We start from the raw sequence: 18,571 nt of genomic DNA on the forward strand, positions 1-18,571 counted from the left end.
GGCAGTTCATCCTGGCCAATACCCCCAGGCCACTAGATGGAGCCCTCTCTGTAGCATGGGAGTGCCCCGAAGACCAGCAGGGAATTATGGACAAAGGAGTTTTCATTCCCAACCCTGCTTGTCACCGTGGGGCCCACCAGAGGACGCTACAGGGAGGCTCAAGGACTTATACGTGCCCTATAACCCGGAAGTACGTCATGATCACATGACCAGAAGGAACGACGTGCTTCCGGGTTGAAGAAAAGGACTTTTTAATCTGACCCGGAAGTGATAAGGAATCATGGACTGTAGGATTGGAACCACATTAGCCTGGAGACTTTGCTACAGAAGAAGTTTACAGAACTGCCTGCCACAAGTGAAGAGCTCCAAACCAAAGAGAACACAAGACTAGTTCCTCTTATCTTAGCGATTAGAAGCCTCGCATCAAAGCCATTATCAATTAGTAAGCTAATCACAGTCTCCAAATGCTTCTTAAACACACTGAAGGAGTCTGATGGAGGTGACAGCTCGTTCCAACACCTCAGACCTTCACCTGAAAAAGTCTCGATTGAGATTCGATGCCAGGCAGACATCACCAGATGCCATCATCAGCAGACCTGAGTGGGTGAGAAGGACCAGAGGACCTCACACGTGTCTTCACATATATAAATGCTGATCCACTGTCTACTCTGGAGGCAAGCAGTAGGTTTGAACTTAACATGTGCTGCTGCAGGGAGCCAACAAATGACCATAAACCAGAGTGGCATGTGCCCACCTCGCCTAGCTGAACACCAGACCTGCTTCTGCATTCTGGTAGCACAAGCAGGCACTCCAGACGTGACAAGAGCAAAGCCCGGACCACCATACTCTGTTAGATACGGTCGAATCCTGTGGGTGTTGTACGGACTGAATGAGAGACAGGTGAAGGTCAGGTGGTCATCAGTCACATCCCCGAGGTTACGTACTGAACAGAGGTGGGCTGTTGAACAGATGGGTGGGCTGACTGATGTAACAATGAGGTCCTTCTTTGCCAGGATTTCTCTACTAGATGAGGTTCAAGTCTTTGTTTTACTTCTTCTTTGTTCAAATTGAATTCTTTCGGTTATGTTAATATTGTGAATTTTCTTAGAAATTTGATATTACTTATGTATTTTATTAGTCTGAGGTAATGTTTGGTTTCTTTGTGTATAAGCTGCCTTTGTTATTATGCCTTGTGTTTTGTGGATAGTTCCCCAAGAGGCAGGACCACCTGCCCAGTACTGCCAGAAACTGCCCTCAAAAGCAAGAGGTCCCCACAGTTCCTGGTGGTTCATCTTGAACAAGCTTGGACTCCTTTGGTGCTGTGTGTCTTCAGAGAATCCTTGGGTACCGCTGGTTTGACTTTGTTCTGAATGAGTGGTTGGTCATGGAGTCCTGAATGCATTGTGGTGTCAGTTACGGCACTACGGCAATGTGGTGCCATTCCCAGAGGCTGATCTGGCTTGCAGCATCCTCATTGTTGAGGACCTGAGTGGCTGGACCAGGCCAAGGGGTCGCCCACATAACACCTGGCTGCGGCAGATAGAGGGTCATTTCTAGAGGGTGGGACTGGACCCCAAGTCTGCCTGGGGGGGTTGCCAACCAAGATTCCAAAGTGTTTTGTTGTGTGGTGGGTGTGGCAACGCTCTGTACCAGTGCATGTTCCCCAACCTGACTTGTAAATGATATAGAGTAAGATTATCCATTCATCCATTTTCCAACCTGCTGAATCCAAACACAGGGTCACGGGGGTCTGCTGGAGCCAATCCCAGCCGACACAGGGCACAAGGCAGGAACCAATCCCGGGCAGGGTGCCAACTCACCGCAGGACACACACAAACACCAAGCACACACTAGGGCCAATTTAGAATTGCCAATCCACCTAACCTGCATGTCTTTGGACTGTGGGAGGAAACCCACGCAGACATGGGGAGAACATGCAAACTCCACGGAGAGAGGACCCGGGAAGCGAACCCGGGTCTCCTTACTGCGAGGCAGCAGCGCTGCCACTGTGCCACCATGCTGCCCTGAGTAATATTATATTAAAATATTATGTATTATAATTAATGTTATATAATAATATTTTACTATCCTCCTTAATAAAAGGAGAAGTGTATGTGTCTGTCTGGTTGCTATGTCTCTGTTATATGCCATTTGGTAAGGGAATCATAAAAACAGTGCTAATGTTTGTGATGTGCCATTTGTTGGAATGAAAAATGTAATGCATCTTACTACTAACTACATTGTAAAATACATTCCAGTGGATGGCGCACTGCAAACGCTAATGCTTACATATGGGGAGGGCTACGTTGATTACTTGGGGGGGGTGGCACAGCTAGTCTAATTATAATACGGATTGTCACACACGCATGCCTGGCGAGTGTCTCATGAGGAAACATGCGAGTTGGGGTGTAGAAGGGGTCAAGCACCACTGCTAAAGAATACATTTGCTGTTACGTCACAGTTATGTTATACAGTAATCGCTCACTATATCGTGCTTCACCTTTTGCGGCTTCACTCCATCGCAGATTTTATATGTAAGGATATTTAAATATATATTGCTGATTTTTTGCTGGTTCGCGGATTTCTGCGGACAATGGGTCTTTTAATTTCTGGTACATGCTTCCTCAGTTGGTTTGCCCAGTTGATTTCATACAAGGGACGCTATTGGCAGATGGCTGGGAAGATACCCAACTTACTTTTCTCTCTCTCTTGCGCTGACTTTCTCTGATCCTGACGTAGGGGGATTGAGCAGGGGGGCTGTTCGCACACCTAGACGATACGGACGCTCGTCTAAAAATGCTGAAAGATTATCTTCACGTTGCTCCCTTCTGTGCAGCTGCTTCCTGAAACAACATGCTGCACGGTGCTTCGCATACTTCAAAGCACGAAGGGCACGTATTGATTTTTTTCTCTCTCTCTCTCTTTGTCTGCTCCTGACGGAGGGGGTGTGAGCTGCCGCCTTCAACAGCTTTGCGCCGGTGGTGCTTTGCATACTTTAAAGCCAAACAACACCATTGATTTGTTTGCTTTTCTCTATCTCTCTGACATGCTCTGCTCCTGACACACACTCCTTTGAAGAGGAAGATACGTTTGCATTCTTTTAATTGTGAGACGGAACTGTCATCTCTGTCTTGTCATGGAGCACAGTTTAAACTTTTGAAAAAGAGACAAATGTTTGTTTGCAGTGTTTGAATAACGTTCCTGTCTCTCTACAACCTCCTGTGTTTCTGCGCAAATCTGTGACCCAAGCATGACAATATAAAAATAACCATATAAACATATGGTTTCTACTTCGCAACCCCCGTGATGGAGGAGGGATTACTGTACAGTATATTGATTTGCCTTATGAAATTGTGTTCCAAAGTAAAGAATATTTGTATACATTAAAAAAAAACAACTAGCTTGCTCTTTTATTTTGTAATGGAGCTAATTGGTGTCAGGGCCGAAAATGTGAAAAAAGTAATAAAACATTACCGTAAACATCCATTTTTCAAAACAAAAATGTTATTGATGTTATTTATCTTGAACAAGCTTAGCAGTTTCTGGAGAGTTTTTGTTTCTTTTGTGCTTATTGTGTTTTATTGGATTTTTTGACCTTTTTGTGCGTCTTTTGACTACTCTTTGGATTCAGGGATTGGAACTTTGTTTGCATTGCATTGCCTTGTTGTCTCAGTCAACTCCATTTTGCCTTTTGTGCTCTGTGGAGGTTCATTCTTCTTGAAGAACATTTTATGAAGAATTAAACTTTTTATTTTATAAAGATTGCCCTATTACTAGCCAGGGTTTTGACTGTGATATTCCCTGTGACCTTTAGGGGGTGTACCTGCACCCCAAACACCCAGACATAACCAAACCACACAGTCAAGGGTTCAAAGAAAGAAGTTGTTCATTTAAACAATACCTTCGTCAGGTTTCTAGCTTTGTATAAATTAGTCGCAGTTCTTTTCTTTTCTGAGCAGGCCTTGTCCACCTCCTCCCAACTCTCTCCTAATATGGAGGAGGCAGCTTCTTATACACTGGACCCGGGTGAACTTCCATTGCCACAGAACTGCACATCTAAAGCACTTTGGGGCCAAGAAGAAGCCCCCCAAAGTAGCAGGGGTGTTCCCCTGCAGCTCCACCTGGTGACACCCAAATACCCCAACAGGGCTGCCCCTCAGGACCACAACTCCCAATATTCCCTGCGGGTGTATAAATGGGAGGTATAGGGGGAATATTTGGCCCCAGGAGGCAGTCTCCCTCTGTCCTTCAGTTATGGCCTCCTGGCTGGGAAAGATACCAGTAACCCACCCAGACGGGATGTGTGTTCTTCCACATCTCATAATGGCCTCCTGACCAGAAACAGTACCCCTAACCAACCCAGACAGGATGCCCAGTCATCCATGTCCTTCCTTTAACAAGACTTCCTGGCTGAGTAAAAAACCTCCCACCATGGCCGGTGTGCCAGTCAACCTGCATCTTCTATGACTCCCACTCTGGTGGGCATTTTTGGGACTTGCATGTTTTTGAGACTTTGACCTCATAATAAAGCTGAAGGTGGCGCACCTTCATCCAGGTTGCAATATCAGTTAGACATGCAGATATGCCAGGTGATACCAGGTGGTCTTTTGGTGGGAAGGACAGTTGCACAGTAGCTACGTATCATTGGCACTGCGCTGACAGGAGAAACAACAGGACTGGATGACGTGAGCCTAGCGAGATTGTGTACAGAGAGAGGGGACAGGACCTGGGACTGATCCAGGGGGCACCTCTGTGCTTGCCTGATGCACTCTTGACATCTTTTCTGTCCAGGAGACACGGTAGGATGTGCCCAAACGGTAGTTAATGTATATACTGTACCAGAAAAGAAAATGAGAACTCGTAAGAAGATCTGAGGCCACCAGGGCAGCTCTGCTTCATTGCTGAGGCAAACACCAAAATGAACGAGTTGTGGTGATAGACCAGCAGCATACACGGCCATCACTTTCTAATGATGCGCACGGTCTATTCCTTGCGGAGTTTAAAGACGTCAGGCCTTTTCAGCGAGGTTAGTGCTCTTCTTCCAGGTCACAGTCTTCAGTTCTAACAACAGCAGAGGAAAATGTGCGACTGTGTCACCACCACGTCTTTCCTCTATGTATCTTTAAATTCTGTCTCTTAAGAGAGACACACTGCAGTCACATGGGTTTACAGGGCCATCACTGTCAGGTGACGGTCAAATTCTTCCTGGCATGTGCTAATCAACATGCAAAACGTTACGTTACCACTCTCCATCTCCATGATTAGTGGTTGACATCTTCCTTGGTATTCTGCTGTGACGCCATATTGCCAACTCAAATACTTTGAGGGCTTCATGCAAAAGTTTACAGATACATTTGACTTTGTTTTTATTTATTTTTGTAGTGCACTTTAATAAAGAACACTGGACATTTCTTAACAATTCTACATTTACAATGCATATCACTGGATCTCATTTTAAAAAATATGTGCTGAATTTAACACAGTGAACTCTTTCTCATTGAATGCAGGTTTTTATTGACTGTCTTACAGACAGGCTGCTCTTGATGCATAATTAATTGTACACTGATGAGAATAAGACAACAATTAACAAAAACAGACAAGATGCTCGCTGAAGAAAGGCCTAAGGAACATTGCCATCCCTTCACTTTCTACTATGAATACATGAATCAACACAGAAAGAGTCGACAGTTAGTTGTAAGCATCCTTCTCCAAATCACCTTTCTTCTTTGTGATTGGAGTCTGGAAATTACTAGAAGGATTTGGATTTATATCATCAACATCCACATCTGGTCCAGTCTTGAAGAGCCTACCTGCAAATTATTAAAAAATATTTACACCTTCTGAACATTAAGTTAAAATTCACAAGCCTTCATAAGAGAAATATTGGGTTGTTAATACTGAATAAATTATGCACAACCACTTGGATTTTATATTTTTATATACAGCACACATTTACAGAGCAAATAATCAGGGACACCAAACATCTGCTTATCCATGTAATTATCTACTCAGCCAGTCATGTGGCAGCAGGGCAATGCCAAAAATCATGCAGATACAGGTCAGGAGCTTCAGTTACTGTCACATCAAACACCTGAATGGAGAACTCAGTGATCTTCATAGTGGAACGATTGTTGGTGCCAGACAGGTCAGTTTGAGTATTTCTGTAACTGCTGATCTCCTGGGATTTTCATGCACAACAATCTCCAGAGTTTACTCAGAATGAGGTGATAAACAAAAAAAGATCCAGTGAGTGGAAGTTCTGCAGAGGGAAGTGCCTTGTTGATGAGAGAGGTCAGCAGAGACTGGCCAGACTGGTTCAAGCTGACAGAAAGGCTATGGCTGCTCAGATGATCACTCTGTGCAACTGTGGTGAGCATCTGAGAACACACAACACGTTGAACCTTGAGTCAGATGGGCTACGACAGCAGAAGACCACACTGGGTTCCACTCCTGTCTGCCAAGAACAGAAAACTGAGGCTGCAGTGGGCAAAGGTTCACCAAAACTGAACAGTTAAGGACTGGGGAAATGCAGCCTGATCTGACGAATCTCAATTTCTGCTGCGGCACACAGACGGTACCAACAGCGTGAATCCATGAACCCAACCTGCCATGTGTCAACAGTCCAGACTGGTGGTGGTGGTTTAATGGTGCAGGGAATGCTCTCTTGGCAAACCTAAGGCCAGTTAAATTGTAATGGCCTATTTGAGTATTGTTCCTCACCATTTGTCTCTTCTCTTCCAGCATGATAAAACACCACGTCACAAGACGAATGTCATCTCAAACTGGTTTGAAGAACATGAAAACGACTTCAATGTTCTTCAGTGGCCTTCCCGGTTGTCAGATCTGAATGTTTCCAACATCACGTGGAATACGTGCCATGAAGCCATGGGGCTGTTTTGAGGAGGCTTTACTGAGTGTTAGCATAGTGGGCCTAAGCTTTTGTTTACTGAGTGTGTGTGTGTGTGTGTGTGTGTGTATACCAGTCTGTCCAACTTCTCTCATCGCTCACTGGATGTTTTTTCTTTTTTTTTGTTTTTCACCATTCTAAGTAGGCAGGCAGTGTGGTGTAGTGGTCAAGGCTTTGGACTTCAGACCCTGAGGTTGTCGGTTCAGATCCCACTACTCACACTCTGTGACCCTGAGCACGTCAGGTGACCTGCCTGTGCTCCAATTGGAAAACCAAAAGAAACGTAACCAATTGTGTCATAAATGTTACAAGTCGACTTGGATAAAGACATCAGCCAAATAAATAAATGTAAACACTAGAGACTGAAGTCCATAAAAATACCTGGAGATCAGCAGATACAGAAATACTCAAACCCACCTCCCTGGCACCAACCATCACTGAGATGACATTTTTCCCCCTTTTAGTGTTTTCTAGTGTTATATATGCTGTTTTATTTATACAGAGAGGGACAGATTAATAGATACACATGCTTGTGTGGGTTTTACTTCCTCACACCTTAAGACATATAGCACAAATATTTGAAAGTTTTTCTTCACACAGAGGATCACAGACATATTGGACCAGTCACCATGCACCGTGTTAATGAGTGGGACTCTGGCGACTCAACTTGATGTCATTTTGGAGAAATTAGGTGAGCAGGATTGACAGACTTTGTTGTGCCGAATGGTGTGTTCTCATCGAAACTGTTCTAATGTTCTTTCAAGATTAGGATAATTGGCAACTCGAAGCTGATTCCAGTTTAAGAGAGTGTGGATATGTGTGTGTGTGGGCCCTATGAAGGACTTGCACTCCGCCTTTTCCATGTCTATTACTGCCTTGTGTGGAAGAAGTTCTGGCACGCTGGGATGCTGATATGGATTAGAAGTGTATGCCTTCTATATGCGTAGTCACAGCTCGCTCTCTCTCTGTGTCTCCCATCTTCTTGCACTGACTATACGACGGAGACCATTTTGTGATTGGGATTTCCAGATGCTTCAGGAATTTTCCACATTGCAGGAAGTTGCCAGAAATGCAAGTGCCCAAGAAGGGCAACTGGAAGGTCCCTGTGCACATGTGAGGACTGCTCTTTCTGTTTCCCCATTTAACTGGTGAAATTAAATTAAATTTACAAAACCTGCCCAACATGTGTATCCCGACATTCCAAAAAGCAAACAAGGGGCTGTCAAGATAGCACTTTATATTATATATAGTACCATAAAAATGTGGATCACTGTTTGGTTAAAAAACAATTTTTTTATGTTCATCTTTTGTGACAGCCATTTTTTATATTAATATGTTTTACTTAATTTCTTGAAATAAATAAATTTTACAATTAAAAGGAGTGAAACAGTGAATTACTTCACGAAAAAGTCAACATTTTATGTTCGAAAAGCACAGGCCACTAAAAATGGGGAAAGCAGAGCAGCAGGCTGATGGTCAGAGCTGCAGGGTCCATTCATTAGGCCTTCATTGTCTGATCTGAAAACACTTCTAGAAAGGAATCCATAATCAGCAAAGAGAGTCACCGAAAAAAAAAGAAAGGACTCAACTATGACAAAATAAAGTTGAATGGGCATTTGCTGTACTTAAACGAACAGTGGAAGACTTTAAAACAGTAAAAATTCAGATTTCTAGGCAATTCATTCATTTTAAATGTAAGCTTTGTAATAGAAACTGTTCTTGCAGGATTCTTGAATAGGACGGGAAGCCAGAGATGTGTAGCCACCTCAGGGATTATGGAGCATTACAGAAAAAACAAAAGGGCTGACTTGCTGTTAAAGCCTACATAGTAAAATCTGAGACGTTGTTCACTTTGCTTGCTTGGATGCCATGCACCCGCGGCTCTGTCTGCCTCCATATGTAGTAGTTATGTGCAGACTAACGAAAGAAAATGTTGTTGACGTAAATACTTGAAATAAATAGGTCAATATATAAAAATGTATAAAATATAAATATAAATATTTTTCTAAATATGTAAATATTTTTCTAAATATATAAAATATAATGCTTCTATATAGCGCCGTTATAAATGAAAACTGATCCTGACACACTTACTAGTAGAAGTCGTTAGGGTTTGGATGTAATCAGCCCAGAAGGAACACTCGGCTTTCCTCAGACCTTTGCCATTGTTAAGGGAGTCATCAAGCACTTTGAAGTTATCTCCATTTGGATGAGGCACAAATGCAGGCCAGGCGGGCAAGAAGTTGCTAAAGGACCTTTTACTGAAAGTGTATGGATAGTTCGGATTCCTGAAGAGAAAAAGAAAAAAAAAGTTGCATTTGATTTAGGTAATAACACTATAAATGTATGGGTGGCATGGAACTAGCAGTTACCTCAGAGCTGTGTGCCCAGTCATTGTGGAGATGGCACGTTGTCTCTATGCCTGACAGCCTTTTCTTTGGGTACTTAATTTTAATTCTCTCATTTCAAAGAGTTTGAGGGTAGGTTAACTGGTGACTCTAAACTGGCCTGACATGAGTGAGTGTGTGTGTGTGTTTGAGTGTGCCATGTAATGGACTGGCACCACATCGATGGCTGGTTCCTGTCTTGCACAGGATGCTATTTAGACAGTGTCTGGCTCTGTGTGACTCTAAAAATGTAGATGGTCACAAGTTTAATTATGTTCTCTTGAATGGAGCCCTTCTATTTCATTATAAATGCTGCCTATTATAATCTTCATTTAACTCATTTATTACCTTTTGTTTTTATTTATCAAACCTCTGTAAAATACTTACCCTGATTTAATAAAATTTAAAGTGTAGAGCATCATCTGTAATGAGAGTCGCCTTTCCATTGCATTAAATAGGTGCCTGGTTTGTGGACTGTGTGGCAGGCCGAATGCCAGCTGCAGGTCCAGTGTCACAGGGATGTCAATGCTGGAAAAAGAAAAAAAATACAGCAATTAAAAATATACAAGTAAATTTTAAAGACCATAACATGTGTAAGAAATGCACACACAGAATATATGGAGCACATACACTTGTGAGCTCAATACTGCGTCTTGTGTTAGAATTGATTACAATGGCACATTGACTGTATGGATTATTTCTGCTACTACTGATCCTGGGTATTTAAATTTATCCATCCTTTTCAATAGCTCTCCCTGCCAGCTAACTTCTGAATGCTGATCATCATTACACCTCGTATTTTCAGTCTTCTTCCTGTTTATCATCAGCCCTCTGTCTTCCAAAGCCCCACTCCACTTTGCCAACTTCTTCTCCACTTCCTCTTTTCTGGTGCAACACAACACAATGTCATCAGCAAAAAGCAGCACTGGGGGGATTGGTATTTTATCCCATGACTCAAAACATCTTCATAAATCATTAAAAACATATGTACAACACACACATGTAAATGTATTCTATAAAACAGTCCAACAGAGCGAGAGAGAACAATGTTCAATATCTGGCAGACACAGATGCCAGCAAGAAAAGATATAAATCAAAAATAAGATCTTCCTTTGATGCACAATGATTCTTGAAATTGTTCCATTAAAAAAAAAAACTGTTTCCTTTGGTATTATTTCATATTATTATTGTGAGAAAATATGCCTATGTGTCTACACATGCCTATATGGTGCTGATCTTCAATCTTTAAGATGGTTTGAGAACATATTGAAAAATATCCAATATCACATTTTGGGCAAAAATAATTGTAATATCAATTTAAGTCCATATCACCCAACTCAAGCTACAAGATGTCAAGTACATGACATTAGAGTTAATTCCAGATTTCTGATTTCCATCTTGAGATCAATTTCCAATGTTCACATGTACAAGGTGCTATTATTATTTTTTTTATCAAGTACAGTATGTTCAATAAAGTTATGGCAAAACAGAATTTTGCATGCACTTTTGTGTTCTACCAGACTGTGTTTTATATATTAAGATTTACAGGAGGATCAGATTATCCATGGGATTGGCATGGTCACTGGCAGGAGGCAGGCAGCAGAACATGCCAGGGCAGAAGGACACTGTATTTTATTGAAGATTACTTGGGTTCTGGTCTGTGTATTGTATTGACCCCCCCCCCCCCCTTTTTTTAACACACACTGCATGCCCAACCTACCTGGAAAGGGGTCTCTCTCTGAGTTACCTTCCCCAAGGTTTCTTCCATTTTTTTTGGGGGGGGGGGGGGAGTTTTTTCTTGTCTTCTTAGAGAGTCAAAGCTTGGGGGGCTGTCAAAAGACAAGGCCTGTTAAAGCCCATTGTGGCACTCCTTGTGTGATTTTGGGATATACAAAAATAAATGGCATGTGTAAGGACAAGGGCCTCTGAGGTCAGTAGACCACATAAGTTGTGTTGACCCAGATGTGGCGGAGTAGATGGCGGAGTAGTTTGAGGAGGTTGCTCAAGAACACTACAAGGTTGTTGTTATGCTTCAGCCACGGTCTTTTCACTGGCTCAAGAATGTTTTTATTTAGTTTTTTTTTTGTGCTGCTTTTCATATTTCATGTTATTAATTTTGTTTTGTCTGTGTTGTATGTATATAATATGTTGTTGTTTATGAATTACTTTGTAATTTTGTATTATATTAAGAATATACATAGTAATGTTTTGTGTTATCTGCCCTGTCTCCTTTATTTGGAGTCTAAGGAGGTTTGGCAACCTAATTATACAGCTTGGGTATTAACAGTTTCGGTATGACGTGGATTCCTGACTTTTAGTTTATGCTTTATGGATATCCTAATTTTGACCCTGTTCTCATTGCAAAATACTGTTTTGCTTACTGCTTTGGATTTGTTTGGTGTTGTGGTTTTGCATTTTTGGATAACCTATTTGGTTTCTTTTTATTTGTGTGTCTCCCTTTGTTTTTCTTCTGCATATATTGGTTGATTTCTGTCATAAAATATACAAATATAAGGGAACATTCCTTTTGGTTAGTACTTTGGGCCAAAGGTTTATGGTTTCCCTCTGCTCCATTCTGGACATGTTTTGAGTATTACTGTTTAAAAGCCTTAGGATTTTTGGGCCTGTGCAGGTTGGAAGTTTGGCATTTGAGTTTGGGGCTAGGTTGATTAGGATGAGGCCTATTCAGTGGGCTCTGACCTATATAGAAGGCAGACCTGTGTTTTCGTGTTTTGTATTTTTATGTCTGCTACCATTTTTAAATTTGTGTGTGACAGGATTCACAACAGTTGTTCTGATTGACCATTTACCCACAGTGTGAGAGGAGGAAATTGGACAGCTGGGAAGGATTTTGAAGACCTTGTTTACACTGGCAATCAAATGGTCCCAGGTGGGATGAGATGGGACTTCGTGGTCACTGTAAACGAATGAGCAATTGTGAAGCTGCCATAGACACATAAGCACTGCTAAAGTGTGCACAGTAGGTGCTACCAGAGGAGATTCTGACTTGGAATCTCCGTATCCCAAGAAGGACTTCACATAGCCCTGGAAGTAATTCCAAAATTGACCAGAAAACAGCACACAGAGAAAGAGGTATAATCCCTCCTCAGTGCAGAGGGCCAATTGAGTCTTGGGAAGGGAGAAAAGTTACGGCACAGACAGAAATGCAGCAATGTTTTGTCAGAACCTCACCTAAAAAAAATTAAGGAAAACCATTTTCTCTATGTATCACAAAACAGTTGAAATGTTGTTTCATTTAAATGTTCAGTTCCTGATTAAAGCATTTAGAAACAAAAATGAACAAAAATACAGGGACACATAAGAGACAAAAAAAGTGACTGGAAGTGAAAATCCAGCCCAGGTCCAGTGTGCTGTCAGGCAGCATCGCCAATAGCTTCACCACTGTGCTGCCCCTAATAACATGGATCTCTAGAAATTCTGGCAAATGACAACCAGTGCACATTTCTGAAGTTTTGCTTTAGTTAATGATACTGATTTCCTAAAGTATTGCTTCACTTAAAGGCTCTGTTTTTCCATTTTTCTCTTCTTCTAAATGCAGAAGGCATCTCTGGTAGTGGAATTTAAGGTAACTGCATTCACCAAAGGACCCTCTTCGTTGATTGTCACTGATGATGCCTTTACATAAAGAACTCATTGAATTTTTTTGGCCCACTGAAATATCATTATGACAGTGGGAATTTCAAAATGCTTATTCAATATTCCATATCCATTACTTGAGAACAATTAATTCATTTTTCAGGGGGATTCTGAGAAGACACCAGACAGAGAAAGTTTAGATGGTGCTGACTTACATTAAAGACACAGATGGTTTGATATTTAATGGATTGTGTTTCAGTTTGTGCATTAGACAACACGAGCATCTGTTTGTTCTCCTAACTGTTCAAGCAAGGATATCAAATGAAAAAGAAAGGATTTTTACAAAGGACACATAATCAGTTTAATTAGGATATGGTATATCAGTGAATGCTATATATGATCTTAGAAATTGGAAGGTTTTTTTTAAATTTGACTATTTGCTGTCATTTGCAGAAAAAATTACCCTTTTTAGATATAGCATATCCTATTTCTAAAAACAATGAAATATTAAGAATATAAGATTAGGTAGGCAGTATGGGGTGGTGGATCATGCATTAGACTTTGAGCTGTAAAGTTCATACTTGATTTTCAGCTCTCAGTTTGCAAACCCTAACACTGCAAAGATCACAACTCACCAATTGCTCCAACTGTAAACAATTGTAACGAATCTTAATCTTTCAAGCCGCTTTGTCTAAAATAATAATTTTAAAGGTTTATTATGAGGCGCCAAACAGGCCATAAATCATACATTTTTGTATGAAAACTATTGGTTTATGAATATCTACTATCAGTTTGCGTGCATACTTAATTGGTTTGTGTGTGTACAATACTGGTTTCATTTATATAAACTATCGGTTTGTGTCTGTATATTAATCGGTTTGTGCGTAAACTATATCTGTTTGTACATGCATGCCACTGGATTGTATATGAACTATATTGGTTTGCATGTGTATATCACTGGTGACAGTACGTTTGTTATTGGCTTGTGAGTGAACTGCGCTGGTTTACACTCGTGTGTTATCAGTTTGCATATGGACTTTATCGGTTTTCGTATGGACTATATTGGCTTGTGTTCTCTGCCAATCTAGTAATGGATTTGTGTACGCACTATATTGGTTTCATGCATGTCATACGAGGGGGGACCCAAAAATAACCAGAATTTTGTTGTTGTTAGGTTGGTACTTGTAGTACGTGGTTGGACCGCTAGGGCGATCTAGTTACACTCCTCACAAGTCAGTCTGCCAAGTGCCATCAGTCTGGAAGGTTGTGCTTGTGTTCAGTGAATTTTTTTGTAAAAGTAGTTTTGTGCAAGCGTCGTTTTTTTACGATGGCCGATTATCGTGAGCAACGCGCGGCAGTGAAATTTTGTTTTCTTCTTGAAAAAAGTGTTGCAGAAACTATTGTTATTGAAACGGTATGACAACCCTGAACCACCCACCTTACTCACCGGATTTAGCTCCGTGTGATTTCTTTTTGCTCCCTCGGATGAAAAAAGACTTGAAGGAAGGCGTTTTGCTGACGTTGAAGAGGTAAAACAAGAAACGACCAGAGCATTAATGGGCATTACTTCAGACGAATTTAAAAAATGTTTCGAACAATGGAACAAACGGTTAGATAAGTGTATTTCCGCCAATGGAGAGTACTTTGAAGGAGACTAATTGTAGTTTGTACAGAAAATTAAATTAAACACGTTTTAAAAATATTTCCGGTTATTTTTGGGTCCCCCCTCGTATACAGTGCTGATTTCATGTGGGTAACAGGACGGTATTGTGTACTATGTTGGTTTCTCGCACTGGTTACTTGTACACACCCTATCGCAGCTTTGTGTATGAACTATATCAGTTCTGCGTGCAAACTATATTGTTTTTTCATGTGATCTTCAGCGGAAATTGGAGGGGCAAGAAACAGGAACTCAAGGGCCGGTAGAGTCATAGAATGTGAAGAGAAGTGGGTAGGAGATGGATCTACGTTAAAACAGTGGAATATTTTTTTTTCCTTCACAATATGTTTGTGAAAGGACTTGGTGGTAATTATTACTGTCTAAGAGAATTTACCCTTGAGTCTGTAATGAACACAAGGCTGAAGTTAGGTGCGTATTCGTCCGTCTTCTTATTCGCTCCCAGCTACCTGCTTGCTTGCAACCCATGACTGTACTTTTTCACACAGCTTTTGAAACCGGTTACTTATTCTAAAGGCAAAATATTCTATATTTACGACTGATGCCTTTATCCAATATACAACATTTAGTTACTGCTGGTTACATTTATTATGCCCAGAGCTCCCGCTGCACAGACAGGTGAAGTGACTTGCTCATGGTCACACAGTGTCAGTATCAGGACTTGAACCCACAAACGCAGGGTTGAAAGGGCAAAGCCCTAACCGCAATGCCACAATGACTGCACGTCTACAACGTGTATATTAGCTGACATAACATAAACGTGTCTGTTCTTTGAAAAGATAAATATTCCACTTTTAGGACCAGTATGGGTGAGTCATATTGGGCCACCTTACCTTTCAGAGTTCTGTGACAAGGCAAGAATCCATTAATATGAATAAATCTAGGAAAAGGTAACATCAAGCAAGTTGGTGAAAAATAAATCCATTTACTTTGTTGCCTATTTATTTAGAGGGTTAGAAAAAGTCAGATTTTTTCAGCAGCATCACATTCATTGCAGGAGTCAGCCTTAACACCTTGTTTAGTTATCCTATTGTATTTTACAGGTCCATTTTTGTAGAAATTCAGAAATGTTTATTATTTAAAATCCTTAGTCCCAGTTTAGGCCCATGCAGGCTATAGTCTGCATGTAGAAACTGGGGTCAGGCTGCTTGGGGTGAGGCCTAATTCAGTTGTGCAGACCTAAAATAAAGGCAGTTCTGGCCTTTTTGTGTGGATCTTTTGATGCCTGATCCCCCCTTTGTGTGGTACATGGTGTCAGAATTCATGACACAGGCCTAAGTGGTTGTTTGTGAGAAGAAAAAAGTTTCTAACATTTGTACAAAATCTGCCTTTCACACGTATCCAACTGTTTCCTAGTGTTCTTCATAAAGAATGTATTTTAAAGTAATAGAAGTGTGGGTTTTCTACAGTTGGTGTGATCATTATGTTACCTATGTTTTTAAAGTTGGTTTAGTGCCCTGCTGTGGACTGCTATCCTGTATTGTGCAGGTGGTTGCCATGCCCTAATCTTAAATATTAATCTTATGCTGCCTTACATCCCAAATGGAGATGATTTTATGAATCAAGACATTGTGCGTTTGACTGATTTTTGGTCGCAACATCATGGCTGTGCATCTCTTTTTTCACATTAAACCCAGTCTTACTACTGTGAAAGAAACTCAGGCAGTGACCACACATGTGTGCCCAGCAGAGGCCACAACCATATAAACCCAGGGCTTTACAAGGCCTTTGATTAAATAGAGCAGGACAGCGAGGAGCTTGTATTAAAGTACTGAAAGTCTCCCAATTTGCAAGCTGTCTAAGTAGGACAACCCATGGAAGGGTGAGAGTATTTGGGACTGTTAACTGGAACTAGTTAATTAGCTGATATTAAAAGTGGTGTCCCTTAGGAATCAGTATGGGGCTGCTGATCTTTTCAATATTCATAAACAACAACTGCTAAAGAATATGATCAAAAAGCTGCTTAATAGTAATTAACTATTACACATACAAAGTAAAATGCAAGCTTTGAATGTACAATGGGGGATGTGAAACTCGAAAATACACCTTATGGGATGGATTTAGGAGTCATAGTGGACTCATCGCTATCAATGTCAAGACAGAGAACAGATGTGATTAAGAAAGCTAACAGGATGTTAGGTTTTATAGCATGATTTATGGAGTACAAGTCAAGGGAAGTTGTAAAAATCACTAGTGAGGCCTTGCCTGGAGTACTGTGTACAGTTTTGGTCCCCAAATTACAAAAAAAGACATAGCAGCACTAGCGAAAGTTCAGAGAAGAGTGAGAAGGCTGATTCCAGGACTGATTGGTATGAGCTACGAAGTATTTAAAAGTATAAGAGGAATTAATACAGTGGATCCCAGTTGTTACTTTAGAAATACTTTCTGCAACAAGGACAGGAGGGCACAATTGAAAGCTTGTTAAGGTCAGATTTCGCACAAATGTTAGAAGGTTTTTCTCCATGCAAAGACACATTACCAAGCAGTGTGATGGAGAATAGGTCTTTAGGGTCCTTCAAATGTCAAATTGATGCTACTTTGGACAATCTAAGTGAATAGGATGGACAAGCTCGTTGGGCTGAATGGCCTGTTCTTGTCACAACATTTCTAAAGTTCTAATGTTATGGAAAGCTTCAGCCCCATCTTATTTCACCTGAAATGCCTTAAAAGTCCCTCTCAGCTCACAGACCAAGGTTGAATTTGGGAGGTAAAGACGTTTACACCAAGGGCTCAAATGGTAGCACAGCAGAAGGACACCAGGAGAATAAAGGAGAAGAGAGGAGACGAAGAGAGGTGAGGAAAGGAGCCTGGTGGTTAAAGGAGAACGACAGATGCTTGTTTACAGCACTGGGTGAGTGACCAGCCACCGCACCTTAGGGTTTATTATTGTTTAATGGGGCCCTGAAAGCTTAGACTGTGTTATTTGTACCTTATTGTGTTGTACAGTCTGATCCCTGCTGCTAGTAATCCTTCTTTAGTTAATAAACTCCTTCTTTGTTGTTGCTTTGGTCTCCTGGGTTGCCATTTGGGTTCTTACAAAGCTTATGAGCTCTCCTAAACTCTACACCTGCCTAATGTTTTCATCAAGTGTGAAAACGAACCATTTTAAATTGTAGTAACAGGAGACAAGAGGAAAAAGAAATCATATACAGTATTTATAGCATAAAGGACCAGAAGGGAATTGCACATTAATTCAAAATGAAACAAAATCATTTCGAGAGACCAACTCACACACTATTTTTTTATATTCATCTGACGCAAAAAGAAAACTCAAAAAGGCAATTAAATCCAAATGGAAACAGAATGTCAGTCCAGTGAAAACATCAAGTGTGTGTGAACCCCCCATGTTTACAACTCCGTCGTTTTTTATTTTGCCTCCCTGGAATCCAGGAATGTTTAGTTGGATAGAAGTTTGAAAATAACAAATACTTTACTCCGTTGGATCTGGGAAAACAACCACCACACCACTAATGCCTCAGTATCTAGAGGACGACAGGTGAGCTTCATAATCTGTTAAGCTGCAGGGCTTGTGTTGGAATCAAATTTAGGAGAAAGACGACTATTAGAAAACATCAATCTGACATTCAAAGTGATAAAAAATGCTGTCTGATGAGAATTTTAGCATCATAACAAAATATGTGAGTGCACTTTTTAAAACAAATGAGCATGGTAAACAAAGAAATGTTGAGCAATCATTATAATTAGCAGACAGTTTTGTGTGGTAATCAGAAATTAAATGGAGTGGGTGCCAAAAATTCTTTAGAGGATCATTAAAAAGGAAAAAGAAAATGTTGTTTATACTGCACACTACATGAACCTTGACTACCATGGCAAAACACGGTCTGAGAAACTCAACATATACTGTATACATGCACTATTAGATTTTAAAAAAGACAGCTCCGAGTTTTAATGCTTTGGTTGGTTGGTTGTTTGGTTGGCACGCTGCCGCACCCATCACACTCCAGCCCCACAAGCAAGTCCTCCAACTTGTAGGGAAAACTC

The 18,571-nt window shown here is 40.9% G+C and overlaps 1 protein-coding gene across 1 annotated transcript in view; it reads right to left on the reverse strand.

Annotated features, from left to right (window-relative positions):
• Window positions 1-5,503: 5,503 nt before the first annotated feature.
• The window catches only part of tg (thyroglobulin), a 335,665-nt gene continuing 322,597 nt past the window's right edge, over window positions 5,504-18,571 (reverse strand). Inside the window, exons 45-47 of the mRNA XM_051936137.1 lie at window positions 9,682-9,822; window positions 9,002-9,195; window positions 5,504-5,810 (exon numbers count right to left, since the gene is read on the reverse strand). Of these exons, the coding sequence (XP_051792097.1) occupies window positions 5,689-5,810; window positions 9,002-9,195; window positions 9,682-9,822 (457 nt within the window). The 3' untranslated portion in view covers window positions 5,504-5,688. The remainder of the gene's footprint in view (window positions 5,811-9,001; window positions 9,196-9,681; window positions 9,823-18,571) is intronic.

The sequence above is a fragment of the Erpetoichthys calabaricus genome, chromosome 13, assembly GCF_900747795.2.
Source record: "Erpetoichthys calabaricus chromosome 13, fErpCal1.3, whole genome shotgun sequence".
Lineage (NCBI taxonomy): Eukaryota > Metazoa > Chordata > Cladistia > Polypteriformes > Polypteridae > Erpetoichthys > Erpetoichthys calabaricus.